We start from the raw sequence: 26,241 nt of genomic DNA, 5'->3' as shown, positions 1-26,241 counted from the left end.
TCACCAAAATGTCACTGTGCAGATAGTGAGTCTGTTTAGCTGATTAGAGAGCTAGCTTCCGCTGCTAGTTGGTCCATGACCATGACTTCTGTTTTGTTTGATCGTCCGTTTTACTGCTGTGTTACAGACACCATTTGGGAACAATGAAGGATGTATGTAAATAAATATTTCTGTGTAAATAACTCATTTCACAACTTATATTTCTGCGACTTATGTATGGAGTGCGACTAATGTATGGGGAACAAATGTTTTTTCTTAAAAAATATAGTGGGGGTGGCTTATGTCCGGTGCGCTCTATAGTCCTGAAAATACTGTAAAATGGTTGTAGAGCAGTGAAGGGTTCTTTGCACACGATGTTGTGTGTTTCTATAGCAGCAATAATTGTGACTTTGTGTAAAAGTATTTAATGGAATACACAAGTCAAATCATGCTGTAATTATTATGTACACTTGTAGAATCCTTTTGAGTTTGCATATGAAGGATGTGAACATCTCAGTGCTCAAATATACTTGACATGGACTATGTCTGTGACAAAAGTTTTGGCACATCAACAAAAGCATGGAAGTTTGTTGCTCTTGCGACACCAAAGCGATACGCAGCAACAGCATCTAGAAGTATAGAATTTTTCATTTCATGTCTTTTACAGTAGAAATGCTTTGGAAGAAATGGTTCAGCTTTGACCCGCTGCCCCTCACAACACTAAGAAGTATGACTCATGTTCTTCATGACTCAGCCTCCAACTGGAGCTGCTTGATGACAGGCCGAGCGGTTCCGCTCTGGTGTCCCAAATGAGGGGTTTACCTCAGCGCCCCGGTTTTCCCTTTTTTATTTTTATAGCAACCCTCTCCGGCCGCTTCCTTTGAGTCGGGATTGTAATTTGGCGGTTGGACTTGTCGACGCCAGAATCCCCGGCCTGTGGCTAAACGCCTGGGGTTCTCGCGGAGACAAAAGCAGGGGGTGCGTCCAGCTGTGTCAACGACCTTTGACCTCGACACACCGCCTCTTCATCATCCGTCTCCTAGATAGGGCCTCTGATTGACCCGGGGGGTCAAACCCCTTCAATGGCTGACAGCTCTCAGCTGTTTAGTCCTGTTGAGGCTCCAAACATGTGTGACCCCCCACAATAAATACCCAAAGAGGGGGCTTTCTATGGTTGATGGTTTGTGTGTGTCAGCTATTCACAGGACGTGACATGACAGGACCCCCCCACCCATGTAAAAGTCTTAGTCTGGCATCTCCATCCACAAAATGTCAGCTTCTTTTTTTTGATCTACACTAAAGCAGAGCTGGTGAAGATGCATCTACTCCTAGATAACGGGGACACTATTCTACGACTGCAGAGTTTGTACGCAGAGGAACTAGTCCATGAACTTGTGCGTGTCTCCGTAGAGCCATCGCTGCGGCGGCATGGCCGCCTCGTTGAGGTGGTTGCACTCGTCGCTGCACTTGCACGACTGGACGAACATGACGGATCGGGTGAAGCGCTCGCCGTCCGGGCAGGCGAAGGTGACGCCGGCGGTGCGCGTGCGGCGAGGCGAGCAGCATCGGCCGTCCCGACAGACGCCGCAGTAGTTGGGGCGGTGCAGGCGAGTGCTCCTGCAGCCGGCGTAGGACAGGCGCTGCGGCTCGGGGGCCTTGTGGGTTCGGGAGCACTTCCTGCCTTTCTGTGGAGGGGTAGAAGGGGAACATTTTTAAGGCGGAGTCTATAACGCTTGACTTGGACTGATCACGAGCCAATCAGAGGACACACATAGACAATCATTGACGCACATGGCAACGTTCTTTCCGACACGCATCGACAGTTCAAAAAAAATGTTAACACCTAAAAACTAGAAAAACAAACCATACCCATTACCTCCCTGCTTGGCACTCAGCATCCAGGGTTGGAATTGGGGGTTAAATCACCAAAAATGATTCCCGGGCACGGCCACCGCTGCTGCTCACTGCTCCCCTCACCTCCCAGGGAGTGATCAAGGGTGATGGGTCAAATGCAGACAATAATTTCGCCACACCTAGTGTGTGTGTGACAATCATTGGTACTTTAACTTTTAACTTAACTTAATATTTAAGATTCCCAAAAACTGCAGAAAATTCCTGACATTTTTTGACTTGCTTTTTTGAAGCACATGACTGCCATCAACAGCAGGAAATATAAACGTCATATGGAAGATTTTTACAACAAATACTCTCTTTAGACCAGTCTTTCTTAACCACTGAGGGCTGCGGTTCTCACTTGTAATACACTTTTACACCGCTTGTGGCAGTAATGACAATATCAAACAGAAGAAATCTGGAGCTTAAGGCATAGAGTGTCAGGCTTGTCCCTGACAGTTTGGTCAAGTTTTAATTTTTCCTCTGTCATTTCCTGTCAACGCTCTTATTTTGGTTATTTCCTCATTGTCTCCCTGAGTGCTGCTTCCCCTCAGCTGCGGCTGATTGGCACCTGGCCACACCTGGTATCAATCAGCCAGCTGCTATTCAAACCTGCCTTCCCCTCCAGTCAGGGCTGGATTATTGTCGCTAGTACTTGTTGTCACTACTACCTGTCATAATACTTGTCGTTGTAGCTCTGTCTACTTCTGTTCACTCTGCTCATGTCATAGTTCCTTCGTGTCACAGTAAGTGTTTTTGTTTCTTGTCGATAGTTAGCCTTTGTGCTATTTTAGTTCATAGCCAAGTTTGTTCTCCGCCTTGTGCGCGCCTTTTGTTTGTACCCTTTTGTTAGTTTTTTTGCCGTAGTGTTAAATTAAATCATGTTTTCTTGTACCAAGCCTGCCGCCATCTCTGCATCTTGGGGTTCGTCACCAACAAACTCTGACATAGAGAAGTTTTTTGAGCACAAAAATTATGACTAAAGTGGTGAAACTGTATTTTCATTTGCACTTGCTTTTACTGACAGTTTGTTTAAAAAGCGTATTCATTACAAACCCCAAAACCAGTGAAGTTGGCGCATTGTGTAAATTGTAAATAAAAACAGAATACAATGATTTGCTAATCATTTTCAACCTATATTCAATTGAATAGACTGCAAAGACCAGATACTTAACGTTCGAACTGGAAAACATTATTTTTTGCAAATATTAGTTCATTTGGAATTTGATGCCTGCAACATGTTTAAAAAAAGCTGGTACAAATGGCAAACAAGACCGAGAAAGTTGAGGAATGCTCATCAAACACTTAGTTGGAACATCCTACAGGTGAACAGGCTAATTGGGAACAGGTGGGTGCCATTATTAGGTACAAAAGCAGCTTCCATGAAATGCTCAGTCATTCACAAACAAGAACGGGGCAAGGTTCACCACTTTGTGAAGAAATGCGTGAGCAAATTGCCGAACAGTTTACAAGGAATTTAGGGATTTCACTATCTACGGTCCGTAAGATCATCAAAAGGTTCAGATAATCTGGAGCAATCACTGTATGTAAGCGGCTAAACCCGTGACCTTGAACCCCTCAGGCATCAAAAAGCGACATCAGTGTGTAAAGGATATCCCCACATGGGCTCAGTAACACTTCAGAAAACCACTGTCAGAAACGCCGCCGGCATCGCTGGGCCCGAGGTCATCTAAGATGGACTGATGTAAAGTGGAAAAGTGTTCTGTGGTCTGACGAGGCCACATTTCAAATTGTTTTTGGAAACTGGACGTCGTGGCCTCCGGATCAAAGAGGAAAAGAACCATCCGGATTGTTATAGGTGAAAAGTTGAAAAGCCAGCATCTGTGATGCTATGGGGGTGTATTAGTGCCCATACGTGGGTAACTTACACATCTGTGAAGGCACCATTAATGCTGAGAGGTACATACAAGTTTTGGAGCAACTTTTGTTGCCATCCAAGCAACGTTATCATGGACGCCCCTGCTTATTTCAGCAAGACAATGCCAAGCCACGTGTTACAACAGCGTGGCTACCTAGTAAAAGAGTGCGGGTACTAGACTGGCCTGCCTGTAGTCCAGACCTGTCTCCCATTGAAAATGTGTGGCGCATTATGAAGCGTCAAATACGACAATGGAGACCCCGGGCTGTTGAACAACTTAAGCTGTACATCAAGCAAGAATGGGAAATAATTCCACCTGAAAAGCTTAAAAAATGGTCTCCTCAGTTCCCAAACGTTTACTGAGTTTTGTTAAAAGGAAAGGCTATGTAACACAATGGTAAAAATGCCCCTGTGCCAACTTTTTTTGCAACGTGTTGCTGCCATTAAATTCTAAGTTAATGATTATTTGCAATAAAAAATGTTTCTCAGTTCGAACATTAAATATCTTGTCTTTGCAGTCTATTCAATTGAATATAAGTTGAAAAGGATTTGCAAATCATTGTATTCTGTTTTTATTTACGAATTACATAACATGCCATCTTCACTGGTTTTGGGTTTTGTAGTTAGAATGTAGTTATTTTAGCACTGTGTAATTGTATGTACATTTACTTTTTATTCGTTTTAATGAGTGCCTTCATTTATTTTGGTAATCAGCCTGGCCTAAGTCTTAGTTATAATCTTTGTGATTAACACATGCTTTCATATCATTTGGCAAGGTTCAGTATATATACAGTACAGGCCAAAAGTTTGGACACACCTTCTCATTCAATGAGTTTTCTTTATTTTCATTACTATTTACATTGTAGATTGTCACTGAAGGCATCAACACTATGAATGAACACATGTGGAGTTATGTACTTAACAAAAAAAGGTGAAATAACTGAAAACATGTTTTATATTCTCATTTCTTCAAAATAGCCACCCCTTGCTCTTATTACTGCTTTGCACACTCCTGGCATTCTGTCGATGAGCCTCAAGCACACCTGTGAAGTGAAAACCATTTCAGGTGACTACCTCTTGAAGCTGAGCACTGCGTTCCACACAACGGCGGGCCGTGCATTTCTCACCTAGGCCTTCGGTGATGTCCTACTTAGTCCGACTTCACCTCTCAAAATACCGTAATTTATGTCACCACATGACCACTGCTGGAGAGATACTATACAGAAACACATTTACTGTGCATTGAATCACCTCAACAGTTGACAAAACGGTCTATTTTTCGGCACATTTAGCATTCAATAAACCCGCTTCAGCAATTAAAACAAATCTTACGTGGTACTGTCATAATTAAAAGAATTGCATAAAACACATGAAACGTGAATAAATAAAGAAATAAAATATTTGAACTCACTATTTGTAGCACCCATTCGACGCCGTATAAGCTAGTGGTACCGCTTGTATTCGGTTGTTGCTCGTTGTCGGTTGATTCGTGTGAAAGTGGCAGGTAAACCATTTCACCACCGGGACAGCTTAGCTAGCTTCCGTTGTCTGCCGACCTCGTCTCACAAGATGTAGTTTGTCTTTAAGTATCCTTTTTGAAAATGGCCTTGCAAATATATATCTGCCACCTAATCAACATTTTGTTCTCCTTCTTTGTGGGTTAAAAAAGTACGTATGGGTGAGTTTTCTGTGGCTTTCTATGGCTCGTATTGCTCCAGTGCCATTTCCTGTTTTCGCAACTTGTGATTGGATACTCACTTGGGACTCCCAAGTGAGTATCCAATCACAGGACGTGTAAATGTCACGTTCAACCTTAGGCCAGCTCGAAGGCCTTACTGACAACAACTGGTGATCTGATTGGCTATGGCAATTATCTATCAACTGTATGTGCCCGTTCACTTACAGTGCACAGACATTGTTGATTCTGAAGGCCCCGGGGAGATTTTAAACAGCATGGCAACATAAGCTCGCTGAATTCTGATTGGATACCAACTCTAACCTAAAAACAACAGCACTAGAAGGAGCATAATATGACATGAAGATAATATGAATACTTTTAGATATTTAGGGAAAGTTACTTTTATCTTTAATTATGATCATGATTTCTGGTTATGTTATGCCAGCAGAGAAGGCCTTGCTGGCCCTGACGACCCACCACTGGTTCCACAGAGAGCTTCATGATATCTTGTGCCCATTTGCTGAGCATTAGCAGTGTGAAACAAGTCATTAGTCCCACACAAATACTTGAAAGCGAAGTTAATGCCATAAAGTCCGGAGTGGGAGAAAACATAGAGAGTTGAGAGCAAACGATAGGTTAAGAGCTTACCGACGGCTGCTGCGCTTTACACCCACAACAGCTCCACAACAGTGGGATAGCGGCGCCAAACAGGTGCACGGTGAGCCATGGGCCTCCTGAGTGGATCAGCAGAACATTTGCTGTTGTGTGTGAAATGTGAGTGGGTGACTGGAGTGCTCCTTGGAATCACACAGCAAAGTATGTTTTGTTGTGTGTGAAATGTGAGTGGGTGACTGGAGTGCTCCTTGAAATCACACAGCAAAGAGTCACCCAGTGCAAGTACAAAGAAAAGTGTTATGAGCCTCTCTAAAAAGTTATTCAGTGTCCGTAAAAATAGGAATATACTGTGTAAATGTGTGACATAAAGAGTACTCCACCACGTACTTTCTGCCTAGAAGATAAGATGTGTGCGGCACAATCCAACGCCTGAAAGTCCATAGTGGGGTCCATAGTGGGGTCCAAGCAGGGCCACTCCTGACTTCATTTGAAGCCCTTCCCCTTCCCAATTTAAAAAAATCACACTTTTTATTGATATGAAACAACTTTTTAAATCAACATGTACTGTTGTTAATTTGATGTTTTACGCTAAAACAAACTCATGGGAAATAAATGAAAATAGTCTTAAAACTGCTGAAAAAGCCCGTCATTGAAATAACTGACGAGTTTTTTTGTTTCAGATTCCTAAAAACTGCAGAATTTCATAGAAGATCATTGACCCACATCTTTGTAGCATATTACAAACAAACTACAAACAGCAGAAAACTGTCATAAAAAGTCTTAAAACTGCTAAAAAAATATCCTGTCATTGAAATAACTGACTAGTGTTTTTGTTGCAGATTCCCAAAAACAGCAGAAGACACCTGTCATACAGATATTTCACCAGCGTTTTTACAGCACGTTACTACAAATAGCAGAAACCCCCTGTTATACACACGATTCCTAAAAACTGTATAAAAAAACATCAAATAATTTAAAATAATTTAGTGTTTTTGAAGCAGAGTTCCTAAAATTGCAGAAAACTCCTGTCTTATAGAAGATCTTTGACTCGCGTTTTTGCAGCACATTACTAAAAAAAACCGCAGAAAATTCCTAAAAACTGCAAAAAAATTCTGTCATTTAAAATAACTTACAAGTGTTTTTGGAGCAGATTCCCACAAACTGCTAAAAACGCCCTTTGTATAAAAGATTCCTACAAATGTCAAAATAACTCTGACATATAGAAGATCTTTGACTCGTGTTTTTGCAGCAGGTTACTACAAACAGCAGAAATTTCCCGTCTGTAGATGATTCCTAAAAACTGCAGAGAATTTGTGTTTTTGCAGCACGCTACTACAAACAAAGAAAGCTCTGTCATGCAGAAGATCTGATTTATTTTTATTTTATTTATTTATTTTACATCAGATTCCTAAAAACACCACAAAACTCCTGTCATATAGAAGATCTTTGACTAGCATTTTTGCAGCAGATTCCCAAAAACAGCTGACAACTACTGTCATAAAGAATATTCTTAAATTGTAATATATTAAAATGCAGTGGTACCTAGGGATGGTACCATTCACATTTGATTCCCGGTGACTCAATTTTGTCTACTTTTGTGTGTGTTAATAAATATAAATTGTTTTTGATGATACAATCTCATTTTTATTGCAACTTTTAAACATGAGCTGCTGTTAGATCTTCTTTCATTATCACATTTCGGAGTCTCATTTGCAAGTATGACACTAAGTTACGATTGCAGTTGCAAGTCCAAGCAGTGTATAATTGATGGTGTTTCCATTATGGCTATCAGTTGCGCCCCAATATGTGTTAATTATATAAGTATTGTACTTATTACGCACCAGCTGTTTGATTATATCTTAGTTGTAGTTTTTGTTAAATTTGAAAGTGTTGAAATCGCCATGTAAAATCGCTAATGTTAATCAGAAGAATGACAATCCCAAAGGCAATGTATATTAGCATCAAGCTAGCGCATTTTTTGGAAAAGTAGATCCTTACTTAACTTATGTTGGAGCGTTTTTTAAATCCATGCCTTTGTTGGCATTGAAAATTGCAACATTACCTAGAGGTAGTTAGGCTGAGTCTGCTCTCAGTGCTGCTGGAGTGATCGCCCATTGCCCAAGTGTAAAAAAAAAAAGGCACCGTTGGATTTGACGTAATTTTATGTCAATCGGAAACTGCCGGGATGGGTCAGTTGTACCTGAACTTAAAGGTGCCCCAACTTAACAGTGTTTTGAGATAAGAGCTGTCTCTCGGCTAATCGACGTAGCAAATGTCATAGTAAACGTTAAAATGCGACCAAATGATCCGGTCTTACTGGCTAGCATTAGCCTGTAGCTAAATACGGACATAACTATGGGAAGGAGGAAAGTTTGTGTGAAGGACAGTGTTGAGAATAAGAAGTGGTTGATCAATTACTGAGCAGGAAGGGGCTAGGAATATGTTTGCAGTAAAATTTCATATGAAGCGCCCTTAACTGACATTTTACCAGCGCTTATTCATGCAAAATGCTATATACGCCTGCAGCTCGTTTTTTAGTAGCCCTAGGCACATTTAAAAAAAAAAAGCTATTAAACAAAATTTAAAAAACGCAAAAGTTGAAAAAATAAGTAGAAAGGCAAAATGTAAAGAGAAAAAGTTAAATAGACCGATATACTCATCGTAGTAATAGGATTTGATGCTCTGATTACATGTTTTTAATTCAAAACTATTATTGATGGCATGATATTGCATAGGAATCCTGGTTATGGCAGTCTTTTCCTGCTTTTAGAGGAGTTCAGCTTGGAAAACAATACAGATTTACTGGTGATGGGAACCAACCACTATTGTCTAAATAGCACAACTAGCAAATAATAAGAGCCATGTTGGAAGGTTTTAGAGTACATGGGGAATAAATTGTTCAATGGTAACATTTTAGTGCAAAATAACAGAATAAAATAAATAACTGTCTTTTGGATTTTTCCAGTTAGGGTCGCCCCAGTGACACAATTGCATGAATTATTGGGAAATAAATTGTTCAATGATAACTTTTTAGTGCAAAATAACAGAATAAAATCCACAACTGTCTCTTGTCATGTTTCTGTCAGTTGCCCGAGAGAGACTATTGCATTATGATTAGATACATGTTTTGGAGTAACAGGAGTACATAGAAAATAATTGTTCAATCATATATGGTTTTAGTGCAAAATTAAAAAAATTAACAGAACAAAATAATTTACTGTATTTTGGCTGGTAACATTTAGGCGTTGCCCTGGCGAGATAATTGCATGAGTTGCAAGTGTTGTAATATAACAATATAAAATATATACATGGGAAATAAATATGCAATCGTTTTATTTTTATTGCAAAATAACAAAATTAATAGAACCAAATAAACAACTGTCTTTCGGATTTTTACAATAACAGTTTGCCACAGCGAGACAATTGCATGATACTTAGATGCATGTTTTGGAGTATTATGAAAACATAAGGAAGAGTGGAGGGTGCGGCTTTTGCCACTCCTAACGGGGGAGGCACAAAGAGTGGCGCTCAGCCTGCCCTGCCGGTGTTGTGCGGCACAATACCGGGAAATGGTTATCCAGGCGGCGCACTTCAATCCCATGGCTGGCCACATGGGGTATGATAAAACACTCAATCGGGTCATGGTCCGATTATATTGGCCGGGCATCCGGGCAGACGTGCGCCGCTGGTGTGCTGCCTGCCCGGACTGCCAACTGGTGAACCGGGCGGCCACCCCCAAGGCGCCCTTGCGCCCATTGGCGCTCATGGAGGTCCCCTTCGAAAGAATTGGTATGGACCATTCCACCCGAGCACACGGGGATATCGTTTTGTGCTAGTCCTGGTGGATTACGCAACGCGCTATCCCGAAGCAGTGCCACTGCGCTCCATCTCTGCAAAGAGTGTCGCACAAGCGCTGTTTCAGGTCATCTCCCGAGTTGGAATCCCGAAAGAGATTCTGACTGACCAGGGCACGTCCTTTATGTCACGCACGATAAAGGAACTATATGGATTATTGGGAATTAAACGATCCGCACCAGCGTATACCACCCACAAATTGACGGGCTGGTGGAGCGGTTGAATAAGACGCTGAAAACCATGATCCGTAAGTTTACGCACGAGGACAAGGAGAGGAGAGTTGGAGGTGGAGCACGGTGAGAGCGAGACAAACGAACACAAAGACTATTGCTGAAAAGCAAGACAATTGATTAAAAAATAAAATAGTATTGTAAAGCTGGACGAGACTGTCATGTCACTACTTGGTGGTCCGAAGAAACCGGAGGGGAGATACCGTCTTTTGGATTTTTACAGTTAGAGTTTGCCACAGCGAGACAATTGTATTATACTTGGATGCATGTTTTGGAGTAATATGAGTACATAAAAAATAAATTGTTCAATCTTTTTTTACGGCAAGTTGCTAAATAAAATTAATAGAACCAAATAAATAACTGACTTTCGAAGTTTTACATTTACAGTTCGCCACAGCAAGATAATTGCATGATACTTGGATGCATGTTTTGGAGTAAAATGAGTACATACAACATAAATTGTTCAAACTTTTTTTTACTGCAAATTGCTAAATAAAATTAATAGAACCAAATAAATAACTGACTTTCGAAGTTTTACATTTAGAGTTCGCCACAGCAAGACAATTGCATGATAATTAGATGCATGTTTTGGAGTAATATGAATATATAAAAAATCAATGGTTAAATTTTTTTTTTTGTACAAACTGCAAAATAAAATTAATAGAACCAATTAAATAACTGAATTTTGGAGTTTTACATTTAGAGTTCACCACAACAAGACAATTGCAAGATAATTAGATGCATGTTTTGGATTAATATAAATACATACAAAATTATTTGTTCAATCTTTTTTTAGCGCAAAATAACAAAATAAATACAACCAAATAACTGTATTTCGTATTTTTACAGTTAGAGTTCGCCACAGCGAGACAATTGCATGTTAATTAGATGCATGATAAAAAAATAATGTTTTGTTTAGTGCAAAATAAAAAAATTAATAGAACCAAATAAATAACTGGATTTTGGATTTTTACAGTTAGAGTTCGCAACAGCGAGACAATTGTATGATGATTAGATGCATGTTTTGGAGTAGTATGAATGCATGGAAGTGCATTTTTGAACAATTTATTTTTAGTGTAAAATAACATTAAAATAATGGGATAACTGTCTTTCGGATCTTTACATTTAGGGGTTGCTTGTGCCTGCTCGACTGTTGTATACAGATTTGGAAAGAAGGAACTTTGCACAAGTTGTGCATCATGGATTTAGGACCACGGGATGTCTAACGTGGCAAAAAACTTGAATCTCTTAAGATGGCTACAAGAAGATTGGAACACCCTGAAATCCATCCTAGCCGAGGTCACGCAACGGGTTTAGGTGAATTATTCAGCTGTACATCAATATTTGACATTCAAACGTGTCATCTTTTAATCATTGTTGGACTCCGAGTGGCCAACTTGTAATATTTCTGCTTGGTAATGAACTGACAAATTCAATGGCCCATAGCAACACACGCGTGAATAGACGGAACGTCTCCATGTTATTCAGCAGCAGAGTGCACGTATCAATACCAATCACATGTCCTGGTATTAAAGGCCTACTGAAACCCACTACTACCGACCACGCAGTCTGATAGTTTATATATCAATGATGAAATCTTAACATTGCAACACATGCCAATACGGCCGGGTTAGCTTACTAAAGTGCAAATTTAAATTCCGTGCGAAATATCCTGCTGAAAATGTCTGGGTATGATGACGCCGGCACGTGACGTTACGGATTGTAGAGGACATTTTGGGACAGCATGGTGGCCAGCTATTAAGTCGTCTGTTTTCATCGCAAAATTCCACAGTATTCTGGACATCTGTGTTGGTGTATCTTTTGCAATTTGTTCAATGAACAATGGAGACAGCAAAGAAGGAAGCTGTAGGTGGGAAGCGGTGTATTGCGGGCGGCTGCAGCAACACAAACACAGCCGGTGTTTCATTGTTTACATTCCCGAAAGATGACAGTCAAGCTTTACCATTGGCCTGTGGAGAACTGGGACAACAGAGACTCTTACCAGGAGGACTTTGAGTTGGATGCGCAGACGCGGTACTGTGAGTACGCATGCAGCTGCGGCTTCCAAACATTTGATCGCTTGCCCGTACGTGCGTGCCGCTATGTGCATGTCACGTACGTAACTTTGGGGACTTTGGGGAAATATGTGTGCTTTATTAACTTTGGGGAGGTGAACAGTACTTTGGGCTGTGGGAGTGCAGGTGTTTGAGTTGTATTGGCGGGTTATATGGACGGGAGCGGGGAGGTGTTTGTTATGCGGGATTAATTTGTGGCATATTAAATATAAGCCTTGGTTGTGTTGTGGCTAATAGAGTATATATATGTCTTGTGTTTATTTACTGTTTTAGTCATTCCCAGCTGAATATTAGGTCCCACCCGCCTCTCACAGCATCTTCCCTATCTGAATCGCTCCCACTGCCCTCTAGTCCTTCACTCTCACTTTCCTCATCCACGAATCTTTCATCCTCGCTCAAATTAATGGGGAAATCGTCGCTTTCTCGGTCCGAATCGCTCTCGCTGCTGGTGGCCATGATTGTAAACAATGTACAGATGTGAGGAGCTCCACAACCTGTGACGTCACGCGCATATCGTCTGCTACTTCCGGTAGAGGCAAGGCTTTTTTATCAGCGACCAAAAGTTGCGAACTTTATCGTCGATGTTCTCTACTAAATCCTTTCAGCAAAAATATGTCAATATCGCGAAATTATCAAGTATGACACATAGAATGGACCTGCTATCCCCGTTTAAATAAGAAAATCGCATTTCAGTAGGCCTTTAATACCAATCACATTGAGGGCAATCCTTTCCTGAATGAATTTAGCATCTTCATAGCGCTTGGTGGCCTAGCGATTAGCACCTCGGCCTCACAGTCAGCAGATGAAGTTGTTTTTTTCGCATGTTCTTCCAAATGTGGAATTTCAGTTAATTTCATTTGAAGAATTTAATTGGCTGCACCTAGCAACATTTGGAATGGGGATAACTGGAAGTGGAAATAAATGTGTTCCCATTGAGAAAAATGCCTGGTAAGAGGAAGAATTTTTCACAAACACAAATTTCACCATATTTTGTAAAACGTTAAGGTAGATGAAGTGTTTTGCACCTTTGAAAGAAACAATATTGATAACTTAGTTTTATAGCTAAATATATCTTGTGGCTGGGGTCAATACTTTGATCAAAAATTGTTCAATCTCTAAACAAAGTTACAAAGGACTTAAAGTTAATGCATAATTTGGGTTGTAAAGAGCATTCAGACCCTTTTATTAAGTGAATGATTTGGTGTATGTTCCAACAGTTGCAATGATGCTATAACCTGCCAGCCAAGAATGTGCAACACTTCTCAAGAGATGACATATATCCTCCACCTGGGCAATATGGCTGAAAAACTCTATCACCATATAAACGTTTTATAAATATTTAATCATTATTGATATTTATATGAGCTATGGAAAATAAGGACCAGGAGTAAACTGTATCAAATGTAAACATTATCATTTCAAATGTAATCTTCCTCTGATTATAATCCCCTCAGCCATCAAGGCAGAAAGGAAAGGAAATATCAACAAAATAGTAAACTCACATTGGACACTTAACAATAAGCTCTTTAAACTGTATTTTAATGTTGTCATTATGGTGGTACTTAATGAATACTTAGGTCTACTACACTACTGTATTTCAATGTTGTTTGCATGGTGGGACTTGGAGAGCTAAGTGTTTTCTGAGGTGGTACTTGGGGGGATGGGGATGGGGGAGGGGGGGGGGGGAGTATGAGAACCACTGGTCTCAAACATGGGTGCCCAATTGTTTTCCACTGAGGGCCACAGGCTAACATATCAAAAGACGTCGGGGCCTTTTGGTAGTTTTCCATCTTCAAAACCAGTACAATATATAGCTGTTGTTTTTTATCAAAGAACTAGAAATTGGCAATTTTGTTAGAAGTTTTGTGTAAATGCTGAAGAGGCAAAGTCGAACTGAAATGCACGCTGCCCATATAGCGTCAAGTAACAAAATATGTGCAAAATGAGCTTAAAAAGCTAGCATATTAACAGTACTATACTAACAATAGCATGCTTACAGTTAGCATTAGAAATACCAAATATATGACACTGAGGTGTATACCAGCTAAATCAACTTAACAAAGCTAGCATGCTAAAATATTAACTGCAGCATGCGTCAATTACCAATAAATATTACTCCTGAAAAATGTGTTAAAATGCTAGCATTAGGGTTGATAAAGTGATGCATATCTGGATGGAGAGGTTGAGCTGTGAATCCTTAGGTTCATCGAGTGTAGGCACATTATCGCGTCCAACTAGAAACAAGTTGAGGGTTTTTGTCTTTAAAAGGACACAAAAGCCAGGGTTGTCAGTGAAAAGAGTCACACGCTCGTTACGTTACTTAACGAGAACAGACGTGGATACATGGACCGGGTGTCGCACCAGACTAGTAAACAGTTTATCTTTAAAACAAGGTGAGAGTCACGGCCAAACAATGACAAGATACGTAATGTTAACAATATTGTAACATCCCCAGTAATGGCGGCTCAGATAGTTTTCCAGTTTGTCTTTCTTTATTTCACAAAAATCAACGTTCTTGTACAACGGGCTCAATATCCGTGTATCTGTTGTTTTAAAATGTGAAAATACTGGAAGCATGTCACATTTATATAGTGTGCTTTTTTATATTTAAAGACAAATGTGCTTATGGGTGTTGTCATTCATCAGGTTATTCAACTGATCCGTTGTCTTACAAGACGTTTGGCCTCTCATTTATGCTCACAGACTTAGCTTGGACAGATCTAATCTGAGTGCTTGGTGTCAAGGTTTTGACTATTTAGTCTCAAACATGAGGAGTGTACGCACAGGAAAGAAGGCTTTTGTTATTTTAGGTGTAAAAAAGAATATGTCCATCAACAAATATTAACCATAGAATTGAATTGTTCATACACTAAATCAAATTGAATCGTTCATACACTAAATCAAATTTTTCATATACTAAATCGAATCAAATTGTTCAAACACTAAATCAAATTGTTCACACTAGATCAAATTGTTCATACACTAAATCTAATTGTTCATATACTAAATCTAATTGTATCGAATCGTTCATACACTAAATTGAATCGTTCATACACTAAATCGAATCGTATTGAATTGTTTGTACACTAAATCGAATTGTTCATACACTAAAATCAAATCGTATCGAATCGTTCATACACTAAATTGAATCGCATCAAATCGTTCATACACTAAATTGAATCGTATTGAATCGTTCACACACTAAATCTAATCGAATAACTCATACACTAGATCAAATTGTTCATACACTAAATCGAATCGTTCATACGCTAAATCTAATTGTATCGAATCGTTCATACACTAAATCGAATCGTATTGCATCGTTCGTACACTAAATCAAATTGTATCGAATCGTTTCATACACTAAAGCTAATTGTATCGAATCGTTCATACACTAAATCGAATCGTTCATACACTAAATTACAGAGCCCCTAAAGGGACACGGGGGAATTTTTTTTTTTTTAGATATGGATCTCGTACGCACAAGAAACTATCACGTGCGCACGAGATATGTATCACGTGCGCACGTGTACACATCTCGTGCGCACGAGAAAGCATTGGATGCGTGTGCATGGTTTGAGGTGTGTGTTAAAATGCCAGTTCAGGAGTTAATTCGGCTGTATTTCCAACTAGGACTTTCCCCCATGTCCCTTCAGGGGTGTTGTGGCAAAATGTGAATGCCTGCCAAAAATGTATTTCCTTCAAGGGGGCGCGCGGCGCTTGCTGAACCTGCATTTTTGGCTTGGTCTGTCTATAGCGAATTACTAGGTGTAAGACAAACACTTTATCTTCCTGGTTATTGTATCGCTACGTGTTTGACATTATTTAAGACTTTATTGTGCCCGGAAAAAGACAGTTTTCCTCTTCTGTGGTATTGATGAGATTTAAAGGACTGTTGTTAGTCCGATGTTGATGTGATAAAACCTCTTTCTTGTTTGGAAGACACACACAATTGTAACTGTTATTTCTTCTTGCACATAATAAATATGTACAACGTGTTTGGATGTATTCATTTATGTAAAATTGTCATTAAATGTAATATTGCCTGACAAAAAGTGATTCGAGGTAATATTTTGATATTTACACATCGCATATTTACTCACGTGTATTTTACTAGAATACTCCTATGAGCATTACATATATCAAAATCAAGTACCTACTGTACTGTTTACTTGTTGAATGAAATACCCTTTTTAGAGCACATGTCTACCCAAATGGCCACTTTGTTGCTGCCAAAAATGTATTTCAAGTAATATTTTGATATTGACACATCTTATCTCTGCATATTATACTAGAATACCCTTATGGGCATTACATATATCAAAATCAAGTACCGGTACCTACTGTACTGTTTACTTGTTGAAATACCCTTTTTAGAGCTAAAAACTACCCAAATGGCCACTTTGCTGCCGCCAAAAATGTATTCCAGATAATATTAACAATAATAACAAAATGTCAAAGCATTTCTCTAAAAAACAATATCACACATTCTGAAAATGTAAACGATAGCAAGAATATACCCACAAATTTCAGAAAATTTCGTTAGCAAACACTTTATTTAAAAGGTTTTTACTGTACCAAAATTCTAAATAACTAAAGAAAAATCACTGATAAACGCTGGAAAACTGTCACTGAATGTCTTAGTGTGATGTAATTCTGTGACAGACAAATGGTACACAGCTCCAGTATGTGCTGAGAGAAAAAAAATGTTATGTATGTTATATATATATATACGGTATATATATATATATATATATATATATATATATATATAATGGATGGATGGATGGATATATCCATCCATCCATTTTCTACCGCTTATTCCCTTTTGGGGTCGCGGGGGGCGCTGGAGCCTATCTCAGCTACAATCGGGCGGAAGGCGGGGTACACCCTGGACAAGTCGCCACCTCATCGCAGGGCCAACACTGATAGACAGACAACATTCACACTCACATTCACACACTAGGGCCAATTTAGTGTTGCCAATCAACCTATCCCCAGGTGCATGTCTTTGGAAGTGGGAGGAAGCCGGAGTACCCGGAGGGAACCCACGCAGTCACGGGGAGAACATGCAAACTCCACACAGAAAGATCCCGAGCCCGGGATTGAACCCAAGACTACTCAGGACCTTCGTATTGTGAGGCAGATGCACTAACCCCTCTTCCACAGTGCTGCCTTATATATATATATATGTATGTTATATTATGTATGTTATATATATATATATATATATATATATATATATATATATATATATATATATATATATATATATATATATATATATATAAATACACACGCACACACATACATATACACAGTATACATATATACACTCAATTTGACATACAAAATAACTACTATTTTTAAGAACAAGTTACAGTAATATATAATACATATAAAATATAATGTATATATATACATGTTTATACATAATATGTATATTATATATATTATATTATATATACTTATATATACACAAAAACATTATAGGGGGAGATATTTGCTCCAAAAAGGATATTTCAACAAGTAAACAGTACAGTAGGTACTTGATTTATATATATGTAATGCCCATAAGAATATTGTAGTAAAATATGCAGAGATAAGATGTGTCAGTATCACAATATTACTTGAAAACATTTTTTGGCAGCAGCAAAGTGGTTGTTTTGGTATATTTTAGCTTTGTAAAGGGTATTTCTACAAGTAAACAGTACAGTAGGTACTTGATTTATATATATATATGTAGTGCTAATAAAGGTATTCTAGTAGAATATGCAGAGATAAGATATGTCAATATCAAAATATTACTTGAAATACATTTTTGGCAGCAACAAAGTGGCCATTTTTGTTCTAAAAAGGGTATTTCAACAAGTAAACAGTACAGTAGGTACTTGATTTTGATACAGTATATGTAATGCTCAAAAGGGTATTCTAGTAAAATACGCGTCTAAATATGCGACGTGGAAATATCAAAATATTACGTCGAATCACTTTTTGTCAGGCAAGATTACATTTAATGACAATTTTACAAAAATGAAAATCACCAAACAAGTTGTACATGCTTATTATGTGCAAGAAGAAGTAACAGTTACAATTGTGTGTGTCTTCCAAACAAGAAAGAGGTTTTATTACATCAACAACAGTCCTTTAAATCTCATCAATACCACAGAAGAGGAAACAAGTCCTTTTCCGGGCACGATGAAGTCTTAAATAATGTCAAACACGTAGCGATACAATAACCAGGAAGATAAAGTGTTTGTCTTACACCTAGTAATCCGCTATGGACAGACCAAGCCAAAAATGCAGGTTCAGCGAGTGCTGCGCGCCCCCGTGAAGGAAATACATTTTTGGCAGGCATTCACATTTTGCCACAACACCCCTGAAGGGACATGGGGGAAAGTCTTAGTTGGAAATACAGCCAAATTAACTCCTGAAGTGGCATTTTAGCACACACCTCAAACCATGCGTACGCATCCAATGCTTTCTCGTGCGCAGGAGATATGTATCATGTGCGCACAAGATACATATCTAAAAAATGTTTTTCCCCATGTCCCTTTAGGGGCTCCGTACTAAATCGAATCGTTCATCCACTAAATCGTATCGACTCGTTCATACACTAAATTGAATCGTATCAAATCGTTCATGCACTAAATCGAATCGTTTCGAATTGTTTCGAATCGTTCACACACTAAATCGAATCAAATCACTCATACACTAAATAAAATTGTTCATACACTAAATCGAATCGTATCGAAATGTTGATACACTAAATCTAATTGTGAATCGTTCATACACTAAATCAAATCGTATTGGATTGTTTGTACACGAAATCGGATCTTATGAAATCGGTCATACATTAAATCGGATCATATTGAATTGTTTGTATACTAGATCGAATCGTTCATACACTAAATATAATTGTATCGTATCGTTCATACACTAAATCTAATTGTATCGAATTGTTCATACACTAAATCGAATTGTAACGGATCGTTCGTACACTAAATCGAATCGTATCGAATCGTTGATACACTAAATCTAATTGTGAATCGTTCATACACTAAATCGAATCGTATTGGATTGTTTGTACACGAAATTGGATCTTATGAAATCGGTCATACATTAAATCGGATCATATTGAATTGTTTGTATACTAGATCGAATCGTTCATACACTAAATCAAATCGTATCGGATCGTTCGTACACAATCGAATCGTATCAAATTGTTTATACACTAAATCCAATTGTTTCGAATCGTTCATACACTAAATCAAATCGTATCGGATTGTTCGTACACAATCGAATCGTATCGAATTGTTTATACACTAAATCCAATTGTATCGAATCGTTCACATACTAAATCGAATTGAATCACTCATACACTAAATCAAATTGTTCATGCACTAAATCGAATCGTATTGAATTGTTCATACACTAAATCGAATCGTATCGAATCCATCATACACTAAATCGAATCGTATCGAATTGTTTGTACACTAAATCGAATTGTTCATACAGTAAATCAAATCGTATGGACTCGTTCATACACTAAATCAAATTGTTTCGAATCGTTCACACACTAAATCGAATTGTTTCGAATTGTTCATAAACTAAATCGAATCATATTGAATCGTTTATACACTAAATCAAATTGTTTCGACTTGTTCATACGAATCGTATCGAATTGATCATATACTAAATCGAATTGTATTAAATCGTTGACACAAAAAATCGAATCCCATGGAGTCTTTCTGTTTTTGAATCGCTTCGTAACCCATGTATTGCGATGCAAATTGAATCGTCCTTTCCAAAGAGATTTACATCCGAGCTAGCATGCTAAAATTAGCATACATCAACTACCAAAATATGACCACATAAAACTTGCTCAAAAAAAAAAAGCTAGCGTACTCGCGTTAGCATGCTAACAGGTAGTCAAGTACCAAAATATTTGACAATGAGGTGTATACCTGCAAAAAACAGCTATCATGCTAAAATTAAAATTCTAACGATTATGCCGCGAGACGTTAAAAAAAGTTATGTGCCCCACTTTGGACACCCTTGGTCTAGAACATCCAAGGTGGGTTTGAATCATTTGACCAAGCAGTGCGTGTGATTGTCTGCATGTGACCAGGGTGTACAACATCACCTTGAGCGGGATGGACATGGAGCTGCAGGGCCGGATGTTGCACAGACGCCTTTCCTTGACCAGCTGACAGCCAGCGTTGTCGTTGGTCACGCGAGAGGAAACGCCCATCCCGCAGCTGCGAGAGCACTGGGACCAGGAGGTGGTCTGGACCACGCACTCATCTCCCACCTGTCTCCACGCTGTGGGCATGAAAGGAAGCAAATTTTCAGGGCACCATATGCAAAAATGGGGGTTGAAGCGGCGGGGGAGTGAGGGGAAAAGGCCTGGCAAATAACACACTGGCTTCATTCAGGGCAACACTCTCACATGATTACACAGAGGGAAGGCTGGGTGAGAGACCTGTGTGTGTGAGAAAGACATGTGTGTGTGTGAGAGAGAGAGCACCTCTGGTGTGCAGGGAGCCAGTGGAAAAGAAGCCAAGGTAAATGCTGCCGCACACACACATGAAGATGGAAAGTCTCACAGTGCCACACACACACACACACATGCAGATGGAGAGGCTGACAGTGGGGCCATGTGTGCACAAACACAAACACATGCTTTACTGCGCAGGAAACAGACGCGCTCGGACGCAAACACTTGCACCCACCCGCCAGGTGCTTGTGGCCACGCGCTTTGTCCCATCTGCGGCCCGCCTCCACCAGCTCGTTCCCCAGGGCGTCCAGGTCAGTCTTGGCTTTGTAGGGATACAGCTTCTGGTAGACATTGGGGTAAGGGTACGGCATGAAGGGGTACGGCGGGTACGGTTGGACCACGGTGGAGCCCTTGTGGCAGTGGATGCTGAGGCAGCACTGGCCCGGCACCTTGACCAGGTGCGGGGCGGGACAGGAAGGGGAAACCAAGGGCACGTAGCTGGGGCAGAGGGGCACACAGCCCACTGCCCCGTCGATGCAGGTGCACTGGTGCTTGCAACCGGCGTGGAAGTTCTGACCATTCTGGTAGATTCGCCCGTTGTACTCACAGGAGCGGCCCTCTGCCTTGGCTGAAAGAAGGAAAGACCGCAAGTTGGTTAGAAGGAAAATATTCAAGCCAGGGTTTGAATCTGATTCTGATTCCCTGAGTGACGATTCGATTCAGAATCAATCCTCAATTCAACACGATTCTTCATTCTAACCACAATGCTTATTGTTTATTATAATATTATATATCATAATGACACTTTTTCAGAACAGGTTAGATGTTAGAAAAGCTCCTCCTGGTTGCTTGGAGATGACCTATTTTTATTTATTATTTCTAAAAATTGAATGTCCCAAAAAAAGTTGTTACCAATCAGGATGTACAATAATTGCGATTCAGATGGGATTCTATTTTTTTTTGTGAACCTCTAATTAAAGTTATGTTACGGATTTTGGTCAAAACATCTGCAAACATTTCCCACGCTGCGACTACACCCCACTCACACACACTAGCCCAGGTACTTCTCACATTTTAATCCATACGGTACTTTTGTGTGTTCAAATGAGGTAATAATCATAATTGTTTTCATAATATATATATATATTTTTAACATTTAACAGGTTTTGTCCAGTTGTTCTATAACACTTACTGTATGAGTCTCATTTGCCAGTATTAGACTTTGCATGCGGTTCAAGACCTTAGATGGCAGTAGTGTATAGACTAGTGTTTAGCCTTAACAAGGAAGAAGTAGTCTTTGCTATTAAGTTGAATGTGCCAGTCTTGTCTTTTGTTGAGTCCTACAAAGTGTTTATAATATAAGTATTGTGTTTATTACACACCAGCTGTTTAATTGTGAGGTGCTGTTTGATTGTGAGGTGCATCTTAGATGTAGTTCTTATTAGCAAACCATGTGTAAATTAGCATATTTCAAACGCCTTCCTTTTGCTTTGTTGGCATGGAAAATTGTAACATTACCCAGTGACGAGTCTGCGACCGAACGCAACGTCACATGCGAAATATGGTAGTACGGCAGTAAATGGTTCTCAACTCAAAACACTTCTATCTCAAGTCAACTTTGTGCATTGAAATTAATTGAAATCATATTTAATTTGTGCTTGGCCCCAAAAACATGCTTTTAAAAAAAAGAAAAAACTCATTTTTAAATAAGAAATATTGTATACATGGATGTATAAAAACAATACAATAGATTGTACGACTAACAAGTGCAGTGGTTTTATGAAGTATTGTAATACCTTCAAAAGTGGACTTCTCCTTTCAGCTACTCCTCCGTCAAACACACGATAGCAGCGTCTCCATATTTTCATAAATAAATGGCCGCATATAAGGTATTATTTTAACCTCCTTGGCTGACGCTATCGATTCATTCTGCTTCAGGATGGTGCGGCTCAAAGTCTCACTTTCATTCTTCCCATGCTTAGAAAAACTGTGTTATGTCCATCTTTCGCTATAAGCTAATGCTAGCCAATGAGACCAAATGTTTTGGTCGGCTCTTACGAGGTTCACTGTGACATTTTCAACGGCAACTAATGGCGAGGGTGCTTGCAACTCAAGGTTTTGCCTGTAACTGAAAGCATATTATTTAGGCCAAACACTATTAAGTTGAGGTACCACTGCATGGTGCCGTTAAGTTTTACGTAAATCGGTAGTACCGACGGTTGGTACTTATAAAAGTCCCCAATTTGATATCCATCCCGAATACATATTAGTGGCGTTGGTGCTTCCGCCCGATTGTAGCTGAGATAGGCTCCAGCGCCCCCCGCGACCCCAAAGGGAATAAGCGGTAGAAAATGGATGGATGGATGGTGCTGTTCTTATATATTTTTAGGTTTGACAAAATAATACAGCAAAGTAAATCTAAAAAGAGACTTTTATTCTGAAGGCGCCAAGACACAGCATCTCCATATTTGTGAAGCGAGCCCTATTCTTAGCCTGGAGAGGAATTTTGACTTGTTTACAGCCTCCTTGGTAATGTGACTCCCCCATACAACACCCCGAACACCCCCCCTTTATATTGAAACAGCCCCAAATAAACACCCATATAAAATACCACTGTGTGTTTCATGGAGCTGTTTGTGTACACACTGAACTACTTCTATAAATCTCCGGACTTGGCCGCTTTTCAGCGCGCAGCTCATGAAGGTGCTCTGTTTTTCAACGGTGGCTCTGGCTTCAAACCTCAAGCTCCTATCAAAGAGAAACGCCAGCCATTTGGTTTAGGGGCCAGACCCCCCTGATCCCTCCACCCTGAAGTTACACATTCCCCCTCCGCTCTCCGTCGTAGCCTTCCCACCACTCCCCAGTACGCACCCCTGCAGATGCCCTCAGTACGGCCCACGTCGTTGCCGTAGTTACACTCCAGGCCTTTGTGGTGGTCGCAGGGTTGCCCCTCGTGGCAATCCTGGTTGAGCTGTGCCGCGCACACTTTGCAGCAGCCGCATCCATCCGCCACAGAACTGACCCCCGGTGGACAGGACGGGGCCCCAGCTGGGCACTCGCACACCACCGGGCACTCTCCAGACGCCTGAATGTAGGGGCAGAATCAAACCCAATGTTTAAATCTGAATACCCAGCCTTGTCCTAACCCAGCCCCACAGCAGGGTTATTCAACAAAAGTGAAGTGAATTATATTTATGTAGCGCTTTTTCTCGAGGGACTCAAAGGGCTTTACCTTATGTAATGAACATTGTTTAAGTCCTAAATAAACGTGTTTGAATGATCCCATGATCTACACCTTTGGGCTACCAGTGTGGGTGGCACTGGGAGCAAGGTGGTTGACGTAACCCAGCAGGTACAAGACATTGATACAATGTTGATTATATGTATATGTCCTATAAAAACCAATGTTGCAAAATAGTTGTATTTGTAAATTGAGACAATGTTGGTGTCTAACGTTAGATCCACGTTGTTGGTTGGGAAATTACCAAATTTCAATGTCAAATCAACGTCACAACCTGACATTGAATAAACGTTGTTTAAAAGTTGTATTTATGTTGTAGAATATTGGTTGAGGAATGACCAAAATTCAATGGTCAAATCAATGTCACAACCTGACATTGAATAAATGTTGTCAAAAAGCATGTTGTTTCAATGTATTTATGTTGTAGAATATTGGTTGCAAAATGACCAAATTTCAATGGTCGAATCAACGTCAGAACCCAACATTAACGTCATCAAAAAACATGTTGTTTCAACGTTGTATTTGTGTTGTAGAATATCCATCCATACATTTCCTACCGCTTGGCCCTCTCGGTTGGGAAAAAACGGTCAAATAATGGTCAAATCAACGCCAGAACCCTACATTGATTAAACATTGTCAAAAAGCATGTTGTTTCAACGTTGTATTTGTGTTGTAGAATACTGGTTGGGAAATGACCAAATTTCAATGGTCAAATCAACGTCAGAACCCGACATTGATTAAACATTGTCAAAAAGTATGTTGTTTCAACGTTGTATTTGTGTTGTAGAATATTGGTTGGGAAATGACCAAATTTCAATGGTGAAATCATCAACATCAGAACCCGACATTGATTAAACATTGTCAAAAAGCATGTTGTTTTAACGTTGTATTTGTGTTGTAGAATATTGGTTGGGGAATGACCAAAATTCAATGGTCAAATCAACGTCACAACCTGACATTAATTAAACGTCGTCAAAAAGCATGTTGTTTCAACGTTGTATTTGTGTTGTAGAATATTGGTTGGGAAATTACCAAATTTCAATGGTCGAATCAACGTCAGAACCCAACATTAATTAACGTCATCAAAAAGCATTTTGTTTCAACGTATTTGTGTTGTAGAATATCCATCCATACATTTTCTACCGCTTGGCCCTTTCTGTTGGGAAATAACCACATTTTAATGATCAAATCTACATAAGAACCGATTGATTGATTAAACGTTGTCAAAAAGAATGTTGTTTCAACGTTGTATTTGTGTTGTAGAATATTGGTTGGGAAATGACCAAAATTCAATGATCAAATCAATGTCACAACCTGACATTGAATAAACGCCGTCAATAAGCATGTTGTTTCAAAGGTGTATTTGTGTTGTAGAATATTGGTTTGGAAATGACCAAAATTCAATGGTCAAATCAACGTCGGAGCCCAACATTGATTAAACGTCGTCACAAAGCATGTTGTTCTGACGTTAGGTTTGAGGACCTAATTCAACAAGTTCTCAACGTTGTTTCAATGTCTTGTGTCAGCTGGGAACTAGGATGGCACAAGCTGGATTGGAAACGGGAACCCCCAAGTTTCTGGCTGCCCTGTTGTGCAATATACCGGCCTTTAGAAACTTAAAATTTCAATGCAAAGAACTGTGATTGTATTTCCGCTTGTCCAAGCTCCATACGACAGAAACACTAGTGTTTTTAGGAATTTGTTGCTGCTCTCCAACGCCTGTTGAATAAACCCAGCTCTAAAGGTATATCTGGAAGCTGAAAGTGATGTTGTCTGACCTCTAAAGCCCCTGCCTCCCTGCCGATACAACTTAAATTTGTCTCACACACACCACCAGGTCTTTTATAGTGAGATGCTGCACAAACCTTATATTATTTTGTATACACATGTCATTGCTAAGACTCACAAACAATAGAAACCCACCTAAAATATTGATTAAAACCAACAACCACAATACGCTTTCTTAATGACATTTGAAATGTTGATGTGCTACATGTAATCTTGTTTTGCAAACATTGAGGGAAGCAGTAACACCTCAATATGAAGGTAAATATCACATCCCTGGATACAAATGTACTAAAGCCATAGAGAAGGAGAAAAGTCCCACACTCACCAATGCGACTGTCAGCGCTTGTATGACAGCAAGGACCAGCAGTACCCCCATACTGTCAGCTGATTCACATCAGACTTAAAACAGGAGAATAAATCCTCTTCCGCTGTGAAAAACAATAGATTTTGTCCACAAAGATTACATCCAATCACGAAATGTCCTCCATCACTTCTTACGTTTCATCGA

General features: G+C 39.6%; 1 protein-coding gene across 1 annotated transcript; it reads right to left on the bottom strand.

Moving 5' to 3' along the window:
- Positions 1-26,241, bottom strand: LOC133614992 (CCN family member 1-like). Its single transcript, XM_061973314.1, has 5 exons — positions 26,059-26,241; positions 23,576-23,789; positions 20,940-21,332; positions 20,351-20,529; positions 1-1,664 (listed from the first exon to the last, which is right to left on the bottom strand). The coding sequence occupies exons 1-5, from the start codon at positions 26,107-26,109 to the stop codon at positions 1,359-1,361; spliced, it is 1,143 nt and encodes a 380-aa protein (XP_061829298.1). The 5' UTR covers positions 26,110-26,241; the 3' UTR covers positions 1-1,358.

The sequence above is a fragment of the Nerophis lumbriciformis genome, linkage group LG22 (genome assembly GCF_033978685.3).
Source record: "Nerophis lumbriciformis linkage group LG22, RoL_Nlum_v2.1, whole genome shotgun sequence".
NCBI lineage: Eukaryota > Metazoa > Chordata > Actinopteri > Syngnathiformes > Syngnathidae > Nerophis > Nerophis lumbriciformis.
This window is presented reverse-complemented; position numbering and strand designations above follow the sequence as displayed.